The sequence below is a fragment of the Enhydra lutris genome, unplaced genomic scaffold, assembly GCF_002288905.1.
Source record: "Enhydra lutris kenyoni isolate GAN:26980312 unplaced genomic scaffold, ASM228890v2 scaffoldscaffold35, whole genome shotgun sequence".
In the NCBI taxonomy this organism is placed as follows: Eukaryota; Metazoa; Chordata; class Mammalia; order Carnivora; family Mustelidae; genus Enhydra; species Enhydra lutris.
Window position 1 is genome coordinate 295,840 of NW_019154119.1, and position 15,434 is coordinate 311,273.

The following is a 15,434-nucleotide window of genomic DNA, read 5'->3' on the forward strand; positions in this document are numbered from 1 at the left end:
GTAAGTGCTATCATAGAATCTTGGGACTAAAATATTCTCTGAAATTACTTTCTGCTTGTTTCAATCTAAATTGAGAGATAAATAAAAGAGGTGAAATGTAACTAAAATTCCATTTCCAATAGGTACAAAGAGTGCTTTTCTCGATTTAACAAAGGGAAGATTTAGATCAGGAAGTCATTAGTATGGCAATAACATTAAAGGTTTTAGAATTATGAGGCAGGAAAGGACCTTAACAACTGTTTCCTGGCCTCCAGAAAGGACTGCACCTAACAGTCCTTAATCTAAACCAAAAAAGGATATATAAATTATAGTACTAAAAAATGCTGTGATGAAGAATTTTATGTTCAGCTGTTTGTCACAGCATGGATGCCAGAACCTCAAAAAGGCACCTTTAGCTTCATTTTGTAGGTTTTTTTTTTATCCCATTTACTATAAAGTAGGAAAATATCATGGACATATGCAGGAATGCCAGTAATAGCAGTCTGACACATCCCTTAGTGTTCCCAAGATATAATTAGGTGTGGGTATGAAAAAGCAACAGAAAGTCAAAAAACTTGTAGTTAGCTTAACATGTTGACAAGAATGTCAGAAAACAAGAAGATTCCAAACTACTCCAGGAGCACAGGTTTCTTAAGTTAAACCAGAGTTAAGAACCAGCTAGCTTGGTTGTCAACTCCAGGACAGGTATTATAAAACATTAATTTTAAATTAATTCCTTCTTGCTATACTATTTATAATATTCTTGTCATTTGCTAAGTAAAACCAATGTAAAGATAATAAATATAAGTAGATTTGTTTTTTTTTTTTTTTTAAAGATTTTATTTATTTATTTGAGAGAGAGTGAAAGTGAGAGATATAGAAGGAGAGGGAGGAGCAGACATGCTGCTGAGCAGAGAACCCAATGCGGGGCTCAATCCCAGGACCCTGGGATCATGACCTGAGCTGAAGGCAGATACTTAACTAACTGAGCCACCCAGGCACCCCAATATAAGTGGATATAAAATAAATTAATCTTTGAAAAAAATCTACTGCAAAAGGAAATCCTAAAAACATTTCCACTTGTTTGCCTGAGAATGAGGAAGAGTATCAGTGAATTTCAAGTTTTACTGAAAGCCACCTGGAAATACTGCAGGATAAAATTTAATAGTAATTTTCCCCTCCCTTTAAACTCAAGTATATTACTAGATGAGGGATCTTTTCTGTGAATCTTCTGAGCCTGAGAACTTCACTTGGAAAGAGGAGGAAGAACTCAGCGCTATAGGATATCATACTCAGGATGAGATTTACTGATCCGCAACTAGACGAGTTCTATATTTCTGAGGAAGAAGAGTATTTTGCAAAGAATAATTAACATTTTGTTGATACCTGTTAACATTACATATGTGGAGAAGCTTTTTCTTATTTAACAAGCAACAAGGGCAAGGATAAAAATTCTCATTTCATGTGAAAATGAAGTCCATGTGTCCTTAAATCTAAAACAGAACTGAGTATTTGTGCAGCAAAATAAAACAAGCACATGTTTCACACTGAAAGGATAAATTCTATTGTTCCATTTTAGAGATAAAAACATTTTAATGCTTGCATAAGGCAATGAAAAGAGATCAAGAAACCGATGAGAGTAAATAACAATCTTGTAATTGCTAGACTTACATTGGATTTTGACGTTATTTCATAAGAAAGTTTTTTTTTAGATTTTACTTATTTGAGAGAGAGAGAGAGAGAGAGAGAGAGTGAGTGAGAGCATTTGCAGGGGGAGAGACCTGGAGTAGGCGGGGGGAGGGACAGAGGGAGAAGCAGACCCACAATCCTGGGATCATGAACTGGACAGAAGGCAGATGCTTAACTGACTGAGGCACCAAGGAAGAATAATTTTTATTATTCACACAGTAAGAAACATTTTTAAAGCCTCATATGAGATTGTGTCTTAGGTTATATTTTTATTCATACTGTTTTGATTTATGGTTTTAGTACCTTTACTCTTCAATACTGTTAGTACATTTTTATATTGTATACAATATTAATTAAAATCAATTAAATCAGGGTGCCCAGCTGGCTCAAGTTGGACAGCACGTGACTCCTGATCTCAAGGTCATGAGTTTTAGCCCCAAGTTGTATGTAAAAAGTGACCCCCAAAAAAAAGAAACTTAAAAAAAGTCAATTAAATCTCCTGAATCTACCTTTGGAAAAATTAAATCTCATTTTGGCTTAAACGTATTTAACAGAAATTTCTTTTGTCTTATGAATCTTTTAACCAAACTTTTTATTTTGAAATAATTATAGATTCACAGGAAGTTCCAAAACTAGTACAGAAAAGTTAGATATACCCTTCACCCAGCTTCTTTCAATGGTACCATGTTATATAACCACCAAAACCAGGACACTATCATTGATACAGTTTGCTTTTTTTCAGATTTTACCAGTTTTATATCCACTTATTTGTGTATGTATGTGTATATAGTTCTGTGTAATTTTATCACTTTTATAAATTTATATAATGCCTTATGAATTTAAAATTTATGGAAATAGTTTAATTTTTTAAAACAGTAAATCTTGCTTAACTACCCCAAGAAAGGCTGCCTAAAAAGTCATTTTCTTTTTCTTTCTTTCTTTCTTTCTCTTCCTTCCTTCCTTCCTTTATTTGACAGACAGGGATCACAAGTAGTCAGAGAGGCAGGTAGAGAGAGAGGAGGAAGCAGGCTCCCTGCTGAGCGGAGAGCCCATTGCAGGGCTCAATCCCAGGACCCTGGGATCATGACCTGAGCTGAAGGCAGAGGCTTTAACCCACTGAGCCACCCAGGCGCCCCCTAAAAAGTCATTTTCAACTTTCAAACAGGGAAGAAGAGCTATTCTTGCCCCATTATACACCACATATCATACTTCATAAGCCAATTGTATAGATGATATTTGCGATATCTATATGGAAACAGATATTTTTTTAAAGTAGGCTCCATGCCCACTGCAGAGCCCAGCCCAGGGCTTGAATTTACTACCCTGAGATCAAGAGTTGAGCGGAGATCAAGAGTCGGACACTTAACTGAGCCACATAGGAGCCCCACGTGGATATAATCTTTTAAAAATCAAGTAAGAAATTTTTATAAAAGAAAAATTAACAATTCTCTTGTCTACACTATTAACTTGTATTAGAGATAGTATCTAATTTGGGGAGGGGGAAATTCACACAAGGAACAGGCTAAATGTTTGGGTACCTTAACAGAAAATTATCACTCAAAAGAGCACTGATAGTAACTACTGGATTATTATGATATTGTAATTTCTATATAAGAGTGTCTTAGTCTGTTCAGGCTGCTGTAACCAAAGATCATAGACAGGTTGCCTTATAAAATTAGAAATTTATTTCTCATAGTTTTAGAGGCTCTAAAGTCTAAGATCTAAAGGCTTAGATGGCTAAAGTCTTCTTTCAAGGCTAAAGTCTAAAGGCTTAGAAGTCCAAGATCTGCTGGGTCAGATAAGGGCCCTCTCCTGGCCTACAGATTTTTCCTTGTATCCTAACACAGGAGTAGTGGATAGGAAGCTCTGTAGAATCTTTTTTACAAGAACATTATTCCCATTTATGAGGACTCCACCCTTATAACCTAAATACCTCCTCAAAGTTCACCATCACACTGGGCATTAGGATTTCAATATAATGAACTTTGGAGGGGACCCAAATATTCAGACCATAACAGGGGGCAAGAAGACTGAAGAAGGCTGAGCTCAAAAAGCAATGTATTGAGTCCAGTCCACTTCTACAGACTTATATAATCAACTATCAGCTTAACATTTCCTTTTAACTATGTCAGAAGCACCTAAAACTCAATATTCCAAAACTAAATTCTTAGCATCTAAGGTCTTCCTCCAGTTTCTTCTTTCAGTGAATGGTACCATTATTCATTCAGCATTATAAACTGGAAGCTTAATAATCCTTGACAACTTCCTTCACTCACATGCTCCCTGCTCCATCCAATCCACTCCTAAATTCTGTCACTTTCACCTCTAAATATTTTTGAACCTGTCCACTTTTCTCCATTTCTACCCCAAGCACAAGCTAGACCAAACTGTATCTCCTGCCTGCCTGACAATAATAGTCTACTAAGCGCCTTCTCCCTAATCATTCTTATCTCCTTACAATCCATTCTCTAAATTGTAGCCAGAAGACTCTTCCTAAAATGCAATTCTTTCACCCTCCTGTTTCAAATCCTTCAGTGGCCTTCCGCAGCTTTTTCAGCTCAGGTCCCACAATCTCTATGCACCCTACCTACTTCTCCAGAAAAATTTTCTGCACTATGCTCTAACCACACTAGGCCTCTCAAGTTCATTAAACAAACCAGGATCCTTTTTACCTCCTATGAATACCAGGCTGTTTTATCCAACTTCAGATAATTAAATGCCATCCATTCTTCAGTTCTCCTATGTACTTGCTTAAGGAAATTTTCCTTGATCTCCCAGACTAGATTAGATTCCTTTCATTATACCCTGGACTTTTCCTTCAGAGCATTTATCACTGTTTATAATAACGTATTTGTGTGATTATTTGGTTAATGTTTGTAAGTTCTATGATGGCAAGAACTAAGTGTTTTGTTGTAGTTTTGTTTTGAACATATCTCCCCACCACTTATAACAGTGCCTGGTCCATAGTAGGCAACCAACAAATGTGTACTGGTTGAAATTAATGAATGAACAAAGGGCAAATAGCTTCCTATAGCTTAAATCAGTAAGTGACATTAAAGCCCTTAAAAAAGCAAATATACAAAATTAGATTTGTATTTTGGAAACAAAATCTTAGCTGCGAGATGGAAGACTGATCTAAGAGGGGAGAGATCTGAACAGGGAGTATAGTCAGGCAGCTACAGCAGAGATGAGAAATGGTAAAGGCTCAAGGCAGGGAGAAGGAAGAATAGATTCATTATATAGTTATTCTGGAGGTAGTATGAAATAATCTGATGACCAAGTAAATATGAGAACGTGAGACACAGACTACAGACAAGTTTCTGGCCCTTGGCAAGAGGAACTATATCACAAACATTAAGTCATTTTTATTTTAGTATCTTTTTCAATATCGATCAATTACTCTAACAGTTAATACTTCTGAATTACTTAGCTTATTTCTTTGATGACCTGAGAGTGATATAAAGAAGTGAGATACTGTAAGGACTTTAAAATCTAACTGATAGTACTGTATATCCAAACAATGGAACATTTTTCATCCAGAAAAAGGAAAAGTTACTAATTCAGGTTGCAACATGGATGAAACTTGAAGACATTATGCTAAGTAAAAGACACCTGATACAGGGGCACCTGGGTGGCTCAGTGGGATAAAGCCTCTGCCTTCAGCTTGGGTCATGATCCCAGGGTCCTGGGATTGAGCCCCTCGTCAGGCTCTCTGCTCGGTGGGGAGCCTGCTTCCTTCTCTCTCTCTCTCTCTGCCTGCCTCTCCACCTACTTGAGATCTCTATCAAATAAATAAATAAAATCTTAAAAAAAAATAGTTAAAAAAAAAGACACCTGATATAGAAAGTCACATATTACCCCACTTACATGAAATGTCTGGAACAGGCAAACCTATAGAGACAGAAAGTAAATCAATGGTTGCCAGTGTCTGGGTGGCAACAAAGAATGACTAAAAACAAGTATAGGGTTGCTTTTTTTGGAGTGATGAAATCTAGGCTTAGACAGTGATGGTAGTTGTATAACTTTGTGAATAAACTGAAAACCACTGAATTGTATGCTTTCTAAGGGTGACACTTAGGGTATGTAAATTATATTTCAATTTAAAAATCTAATTGAGGGGCGCCTGGGTGGCTCAGTGGGTTAAGCCTCTGCCTTCGGCTCAGGTCATGATCCCAGGGTCCTGGGATCGAGCCCCACACCGGGCTCTCTCCTTGGCGGGGAGCCTGCTTCTCCCTCTCTCTCTGCCTGCCTCTCTGCCTACTTGTGATCTCTCTCTCTCTCTCTCTCTGTCAAATAAACAAATAAAAAGAATCTTTAAAAAAAATAAATAAAAATCTAATTGAGGTAACATGTAACACAAAACCCTTTTTATACTGTAAAACACACTCTTCTGTAGGTAAATGACAATGCAAATTGCCCAGTGATCATAGGTGCCAAAGGAGTAAATAGGCCTAAGCTACTAGAGAAATGGGCAGGAAGGCTATATGGAGGTAAAACCTGAATTTGGCTATGAGGGATAGCCGATAAACAGTGAAGTAATGAGAAGAGAATTCACTCCAAGGAAAAAAAATGGCAGGAACAAAGTCACTTAAGCTGAAGGCTTCTGATAGGCAGAGTTCATCTCCAAAAGCTGTAGTTAGGGTGGGGACAAATCATTAAGAGCATAAATAATCAAGCAAAAGGCAAATGAACTTGTCTTTATAGCTTAAGTGTTTCTTTATACACATTCTGTGTATAAATCTGGAATCTGGATCCTATGATATGCCCTTCACGAAAGGCTTTTGATGTTCACTAAGTTTGGAAAATCCTGCATACTACAATCCCCACTTGGCGTTTTAGAACTAATACTGCATATTAAAGGCTCTGGGAATTCTGCATTAAGGAATTTGGCTTAACACATTACTTGTCATATGTCAAATTTATGTTCTCATGGACCTTTTCCTGCTGGGAAACTCTGTTGAAGGTATTTCTGCAGATGAAAGGAAGCAAGTGAAGTGCCAACAGAGTGGTAGGGATTGTTGGATGCTGAGGAAACAGGAAAAAACAGCCTGGCTGTGAAAATAAGGAAAAAAGGAAGTAGATTTAATTTACAATTCTGTCAACGAGGAGAGTACCTGTGAGTGATGGTAGAGATGGAAAAAAACAGGAGACATAGAAAATGCTAGAGAGGGGCGCCTGGGTGGCTCAGTGGGTTAAGCCGCTGCCTTCGGCTCAGGTCATGATCTCAGGGTCCTGGGATTGAGTCCCACATTGGGCTCTCTGCTCAGCAAGAAGCCTGCTTCCCTCTCTCTCTCTCTCTCTCTCTCTGCCTGCCTCTCTGTCTACTTGTGATCTCTCTCTGTCAAATAAATAAATAAAATCTTTAAAAAAAAAAAAAAAAAGAAAATGCTAGAGAGAAAAACAGTGAAGAGAAAGAAAGGTTCCATAAAAGGCAGAAGATAAAAAGCACTAGCACAGGCTTATCCTAGGAAAGGAGAGAAGAAACCTTTCCTTTACGATTTGCAGGAAAGATAAATGTTTCAAAATAGATACAAAGATAGTTAGAGGTAGAAAAATATGAAGACAGAAAATGGCTATCAGGTGGCTTAGATCATCTTTCTTGCTTAGTTGTCTCTATTCATTACCTTTCCAACTACTTGTTGAATTTCTCTTGAATTAGTATTGGCTTCACTTCTAGGAGCACAACACCTTTGTCTTAATCAAAAAGTATCATGTGGTCATTCATTCATCACAGAGTTCCTGTAAGTGTTGAGTTCCGTGCTAGGCAATGCAAATAAGCAAAGCACATCTTCTAACTGTGAGAAGCTCATGGTCTAAATCAGCATTGTTTTAGGTCTGTGAAGATGAGAAATTATAAGACCAAGGGACAGCCTCCAACAGGTACTGTGCTTGCACAGTTCCTAACTGAATGTTCTTCCCTCTGTTCAACTGGGAAAAAACCTTCAAAATATACCTCATCTCATAAGTCATCCCTGAAGACTTCCTTCATCCTTCCTGCAGAAACCACTTCCTCCTTTGAACCATACTTTTTAAACCATTTACTATGTACAATGAAATGCATCTCTCCTTTTTTTTTTTTATAAACATATATTTTTATCCCCAGGGGTACAGGTCTGTGAATCGCCAGGTTTACACACTTCACAGCACTCACCATAGCACATACCCTCCCCAATGTCCATAACCCCACCCCCCTGCATCTCTCTTATTAGACCATTTCTTGCCGTCAGGGATTTCTTCATAAGCAGACCCCTGCATATGGAGGTACTTAGTCCATCCTATATGTAAAACATTATCTATCCTTCAAAGTTTGGCAAAATATCTCCATTAAATTGTCCCTGATCTTACAGCTAGAAAAAATTTCCTTCCTCCCTTTCTAACCATTCATAACATTCTAAATCAGTGCTTCTCAAGCTTTAATATGCATGGGTCACAGTGGGATCTTGTTAAAATGCAAATTTTGACTGAGGCAGATTCTTTATTACTAAGTCCCCAGGACATAAACCAGCTAAAGACTTACTTACTTATCTGATACAAAATAAAGTCAAAGGATCCTTGAAGACTTCTATACTAAACTTTACATATATATATCATTATGTTCTTGCATTTACGGACATGCATTTCATTGCTGCTTTTGGATAGTTTTTCACTATCAACTTGACTATTCAGGGTGGATTTCACTATTCATTTATTTATTCATTTACTGGCTTATTCATACATAGCTCATGTCCTTTTAACTTGTACTTAAGGAACTTGGTTTTATACACATCTTAAATACCTCACAATATTATGTGTGCTTTTCATTTTTCAAAAGTTTTTTTCATTTTTGGGGCACCTAGGTGGCTCAGTTGGTTGAGCGTCTGCCTTCAACTCAGGTCATGATCCCAGTACCCTGAGATCATGACCCCCAGTGGGCAGAGTGGTAGGCAGAGAGAGTGCGGGAAGCTGGCTCTCTGCCTGCCTCTCTGCCTACTTGTGATCTATCTGTTAAATACATAAATAAAATCTTAAAAAAAAAAAGATTTTCTTTATTTTTCAGAGCACAAGCAAAGGGAGCAGCAGAGAGAGAGGGAGAAGCAGGCTTCCCACTGAGCAGGGAGCCCAGTGTGGGTCATGATCTCAGGGTCCTGGGATCATGATCTGAGCTGAAATCCAGTCAGACACAACCAAATGAGCCACCCAGGCATCCCGCTTAGAAAAAATTTTTAATAAGTAATCTCTACACCCAATATGGAACTCAAACTCATGACCCCAAGATCAAGAGTTGTATGCTCTATGAACTAAGCTAGCCAGGTGCCCCTGCTTTTCATTTCATAGGTGATAAAACAGAAGCTTATAGAAGCTATGTAACCTGCCTGATATCACATAGCTACTGTAAGACTCAGGAGTTTAACTGAAGTCTGTTGGCTCTACATCCAGTAATTTTTTAGTTATACCATCCAAAATGTGCTGCTTTATAGTCCCAAGTATCAATGTCATATGAGATAAAAGCAGAAATCATTTATTCCTTCAACAATTACTTTGTGATGTTTACATTCTGGGTTCTGTGGTAAGTGCTGGGGTATAGAAAAGATCAGGGAATTCTCTGTTTCTAATGGACAGTTAAGCAAGGTTTCATCAAGGAAGGAGCATTCCAGTTCAGTCTTAAGTCTCAACTCCAGGGAAGGAGGAGAAAGGCATTCTAAGCATGAGGACCAGGATATGCATAGGTCTGGAGAGAAGACACCAAGGGACATTTTATTTTTTATTTTTTCCCAAGGGACATTTTAGAACAAAGGATTTGTATGCACAAATACTATAGACAGGTATCATTGAGAGAGACCTGGACAGAATTTAGAAGGAAAATATACACTGAAAATACTCATGGTTAGAGTAAAAGCAGCAGCAAAAGGGAGAATTTACATGACATGCTTAGGAACCAGAGAAAAGACTTATAGAGTCAAATTTTCAAGTTCGAAAACAATAAAAAATAAGTGTGGAGCCAGTTAATAGTGAAAACTGAGCAGCAGTATCATTGCTAACATGTACTAAGCTCTTCAATCTGCCAGATATAGTACTAAGTACTGTGCATCTGCAAAATATTTCAGCACTTGTTTATTAATTCCCAGTCTGTATATGAGAAAACTGAAGCTGAGAGGCTAGGTAACTTGGGCAACATCACATGGATAGTAACTGCCAAAGCCAGGATGTAAACCCAGGACTCTTTTACAAAAATATAAGAATCACCACAATTTCATGGAAATAATTCTGATTAGCTCTGAATTCAGATCCTTCACATGGAGGTTACTGAACTTCTCTAAGCCTCATTTTCATCATAAAATACAAGAAAAATGAAGCTCAGAAGAATTCTTATAAACACCAAAGAAGGGGCACCTGGGTGGCTCAGTGGGTTAAAGCCTCTGCCTTCGGCTCAGGTCATGATCTCAGGGTCCTGGGATCGAGCCCCGCATCGTGCTCTCTGCTCAGCGGGGAGCCTGCTTCCTCCTCTCTCTGCCTGCTTCTCTGCCTACTTGTGATCTCTGTCTGTCAAATAAATAAATAAAATCTTAAAAAAAAAAAAAGAAAAAAAAAGAAAAGACCAAAGAAGTCATTTGCTTAAAATACTCTGTAAACTTAGGTGCACCTGGGTGGCTCAATCGGTTAAGCAGCTGCCTTCAGCTCAAGTCATGATCCCAGGGTCCTTGGATCGAGCCCTGCGTTAGACTCCCTGTTCAGTAGGGAGCCTGCTTCTCTCTCTCCCTCTTCCACTCCCCCTGTTTATGTTCTCTATCAAATAAATAAATAAAATCTTTAAAAAATCCTCTAAATTTAATGCACAATGTCATACACTTGAGGGTATTTTTTTTTAAAGATTTTATTTATTTATTTGACAGACAGAGATCACAAGTAGGCAGAGAAGCAGGCAGAGAGAGAGAGAGAGAGAGGGAAGCAGGCTCCCTGCGGAGCAGAGAGCCCGACGCGGGACTCGATCCCAGGACCCTGAGATCATGACCCGAGCCGAAGGCAGAGGCCTAACCCACTGAGCCACCCAGGCGCCCGAGGGTATTTTTATACATATATCTATTTTTGTCTATACATCTTTGGATATACAGGGAGTCTGTATCCTTAGAAGCTAAATGGAGAAGTTCGAATAAACCTTACATCCATCCGTTAGGTTAAGTTTACTTATTCCAGGCTTCTTGGTTTAGTATAGAGTCAATGGGTTAGCTTGTTGTATCACTGTTAGTTTTCTTAGGTGTGTTTGAGAAAAGTTATTTCAGGGGGTTAGGGTGGATAAGGCACATATACACACAAATATATGAGTTTGAACAATGATAAGACAATTTTTTTTAAAGTCTAGTAAATTAAAGTTGATATTCCTCCCAAATCACTATGCTACCAAATTTAGATTAAACAAACTGAAATACTTTGGGTTGCTATATTTCACCAAATATTCATATTAAGTTTAAAATAAACGTATCAAGGGAGCCTAGGTGGCTCAGTGGGCTAAGCACATGCCTTTGGCCCAGGTAATGATGCCAGCGTCCTGGGATCCAGCCCCCAATGGGCTCCCTGCTCAGTGGGAAGTCTGCTTCTCCCTCTTCTCCTGTACCTGCTCTCTCTCTCAAATAAATAAAATCTTTTTTAAAAATTTAGAAAAAAAAGTAAAATAGAAGTATCAGCTATGTTCTCTATGATAAATAAAAATTATATTTTCCATTTTAAATTATAACCAAAATTATAATACCGTTTTTTCTTTTAAAAAAATAGAACTTTATTTATTTTTTAAAGATTTTATTTATTTATTTGACAGAGATCACAAGTAGGCAGAGAAGCAGGCACAGAGAGAGGAGGAAGCAGGCTCCCTGCTGAGCAGAGAGCCTGATGTGGGCTCGATTCCAAGACCCTTGGGATCATGACCTGAGCTGAAGGCAGACGCTTTAACCCACTGAGCCACCCAAGCGCCCCCCCCCGCCCCCCCCGCCGCGCCCGCCTTTTTTTTTTAACTTAAATTTTAGGTAGTTAACATACAGTGCAACATTGGTTCTTTTCAAACACCACCACTCACAAATCAAGAGGAAAACAAAACAAAGAAAAGGAAAACAAGCTACACTAACTGATGCACTCTGAAACCATATTTTTCTTTCTTTCTTTCTTTCTTTTTTTTTTTTTAGAATTTATTTATTTGTCAGTGAGAGAGAAAGAGAACGTAAGCAGGGGGAGCAGCAGGCAGAGGCAGAAGCAGGCTCCCTGCCCAGCAAGGAGCCCCATGTGGGACTTGATCCCAGAGCCCTGAGATCCTGGCCTGAGCCAAAGGCAGATGCTTAACCGACTGAACCACGAAGGCACCCCTGAAACCAGATTTATTGGCAAACTCCAGGTTCTTCTTCTCTAGACTGAAATTTCTACAGCTTTATGAGTAATCTTTTTTATTATCAGGCAGTAAGTCCGGTTACATAGTCTAATAAAAGTAAAATTTGAAACTGACTAGCAGAGAAAAATTCGGGTTACAAAGAGTCTGGTGAGGAACAGAGAAGAGGAAAACAAACTTTCCTGTGATGTAGAAAAAGAAAAATCTAGTAGAACTGCTTCCTCGCAACAGGACAAGGAATTAAGTAAAAGCCTTTGGGAACAACCTAACTGTATTACAAGAAGTTTCAAACATTCTTGGGGCCACTTCTCTGAATATTGAGGTCAAACACTATAAAACAGGAGGAAAACTGGGACGTCCGCAAGATATCAGAGTCCATAAAAAACAAAAACAAAAACAAAACAAAAAAACAAAAAAACACCCACGAACTCCCAGAGGGAAGTTTGTATTCGCAGTACCGAATCTAATCCCAGCATTAAGTTATCCATAAATAAAAGAGGAACACCGCTCCCCTACACTGTTTTCATTCTGACACCTACCCTGGCCAATCTAACCACCCCTTTTTTGAATAACAGCAAGTCACTGCAGAAATAAAATCTTACTGTTGCGTGGGCTCACTTGAGGCGCTGGGCGAGTCAGAAGCCAAACAAGTAATTTGGGACGTTCCCCGCCCGCCACTCAGGCCCTTCCCGAAGGCCGGGCAGGCGCAGAGGGCTCCGGTCCCCAGTCAGCTTCCTGCCCGTCCCCACCCGGCCGCAACCACCTCAGTACGAGAGAGAGCCCGCCGCGTGGGACCCCGCGTCCACCGGGGGGACGGGCCTTCCTGGGGTTCAGCCTCACCTTCCGCGTCTGCCGAAGAGACAAAGGTGAAGTCCCCGTTCGTAGGGGAATACGCCGGGGGCGGGCCCGGCGGCTGCATCTCGCGGCCCCTCTGCGGCTGGGCCCAGGCCCCAAGGCGGCCCAGGCACCCGCCCGCACGCACACCCTACGCTGAGGCCCGCGATCCGCGAAGAGCAGGCTGGCAGCGAGGCCGGAGACAAGCTGCCCCCGAGGCTGCCCCACCGAAGTCCTTTAGGTGGCGACCGCCCAAGCACCACGACGCCGGCGCCCTGACAGCACCACAACAGTGACAGCGGCCCTTGGATTGGCTCTTTGTAATGTGCTCTCCCATTGGCTCCCGGGAGAAAGGTTCTGATTGGGTCTCTCCGTTGTTGATTCCGGAAATTGACCCAAGGATGGGAAGTTCACCTCTAATTCGTGGAACCTCGATGCTTCACCTACTTTTTTGGCTGCTATTGTTTACTTTATGTCTCTTCGCTTGTAGCTTTTCTTTACTTGTTTCCAACGTTTTTGTTAAGTGGATGGGCTACAGAATTTTAGAACTAGGAACGTTCCTAGAGGTCAGCTCCGGTCTAGGATACCAAGATTGCTTTGCTTTCCCATTACATTGATTACTTGTAATGGGATTTTGAGTAAATTATATAGCGCCTCCGAGAGTCACGTGTGAAAGGAAGGGGGCTGGATTGGGTAATAAAGAAGCAGATAAGTTGTAAATTGCCACCCAGAAACTGGGGCTGTACTCTAGCTACATTATGAGGAAGACCACTGAGGCCCAAATAAGGAAGGAATAGAATTAGGATGGTACTCAAATCTTCGGACTTCTAGTCCAGTGCTCTTTTCACTACAAGGCCCTGTCTGTTGATAAACTTAACCAAATTTACGGACCCATCTACGTTTTTAAACGGTTAAATAAATATACTTAAATTTAATATACAAGTTACATAACTGTGGCTTCCAATATGGAGAGAGAGGGTTTGGGGTAAAACATGAGACAGACTTGCAGAGGTGCGTGATGCATTAGCAGTAGAGCAATGGGAAGGCGTGGTATGGCCATCAATGAGTAAAAGGGAATATTGAAAGTTTTTGCGTAGGAGATAACAATTAAGTTGGTACCTAAAGGATGGTGAAAACTTCTGGGGAAGAAGGCGGGGAGGGGGTGCTGTCAGCTTGGGTCCTATTATTCCAGAGATCATTTAATGGACTTGGGAAACCAGAAGTCATTTAGATTTTTTTGGAGTTTAAGTCTCAGGGGAGAAATGGCTACAGATGAGATTGCATGAATAGGTAAAGAAGAGATCATAAGGGACGCCTGGGTGGCTGGGTTGGTTAAGCATCTGCTTTTGGCCTAGGTCATGATCCCAAGGTCCTGGGATTGAGTCCCGCACTGAGGGTCCAGTTCAATGGGGAGCCTGCTTCTCCCTCTGCCTGCAACCTTTGTGTGTGCTCACTTGCTCTCTTTCAAATAAATAAATAAATAACATCTTTTTAAAAAAGATCATTAATAATCTTGCATGCTATTCAAAGGATTGGCTTTTCCCCCTTTCTTTTCTGGAAGTGTTAGAGGAACCATTAAAGGAATTACAGCAAAGGAATGACATATCAGATATCGAGGGCACATAGTTGTATGAGACTTTTGCAGAAATATAAGTCTTGGACTATGGTTGCAGCATTGGAGATGGCAAAGAGGAAACATGTATGAGATATGCTAAGTTTAAGAATCCCCAGAACTTCATGATCAATAGGAAGAGTTTGGATTAAAGAAGAGGAAAGAGCCTAGTGTGATTTCATGTTTCTTGCTTAGGTGGTTGGAAGTGTTTGTTATTTGTCAAGTGATGAAACAGAAGAAGAGGAAAAAGAGGACCTCGTGTGGGGAGAGGGGAAAGTTTTGAACACCGTGCATTTAAGAATACACAGGTTGAGCTGACTAGTTACTCTTCGGTAATAAAGATTCAGTGCACAGAGTTCTGAACTGAAGATAAAGTGTTGTAATCATCAGTGTATAGTTGGTAATTGCATCTATGAATATAGATGAGATGTCCCAGGTAGAGTGTGGTGAGTGGGAGAAGAGTACCAAGAATGATACTCTTTGGAACACCACCATTTAAAGGCAATCTAAGAAAAGTTAGCCTGAAAAGGAGGTGAGATGAGTTGCAATTTAAAGTAGGATGGTCAGGTGCTTGCTTCGGCAGCACATATACTAAAATTGGAATGATACAGAGAAGAGTATCATGGCCCCTGCACAAGGATGACATGCAAATTCATGAAGTGTTCCATATTTTACAAAATAAAATAAAATAGGATGGTCAGAATAGGCAAAATTGGGAAAGTGACAGTTGAGCAAACATTTGAAGGATGTGATCATTTGTACTGGATACACTCAGTTAAGTTGGAACTATGATTTGTAGAATTCATATTTGTATATGCCTTCAGGTTAGAGTTTCTCAAAAGAATAGTTTGTACAAGATTTGTAAGGTAGAAGTGAAGCAGTAGCCATTGCATTGCAAGCCTCTTCTTAGATGTGGTGATGAACAAATGCAGGGAGTTCCAGCTACTCCTGATGGTCCTATGGTTTACATTC

At 39.8% G+C, this 15,434-nt stretch overlaps 1 protein-coding gene across 2 annotated transcripts in view; it reads right to left on the minus strand.

The window, feature by feature from the left end:
* The window catches only part of LOC111154119 (Yip1 domain family member 4), a 39,999-nt gene extending 26,883 nt beyond the window's left edge, over positions 1–13,116 (minus strand). For both annotated transcript variants that reach the window (XM_022513523.1, XM_022513522.1), the window contains exon 1: positions 12,857–13,116. In XM_022513523.1, the coding sequence (XP_022369231.1) occupies positions 12,857–12,935 (79 nt within the window). In that variant the 5' untranslated portion in view covers positions 12,936–13,116. The remainder of the gene's footprint in view (positions 1–12,856) is intronic.
* Between the last annotated feature and the right edge of the window lie 2,318 nt (positions 13,117–15,434).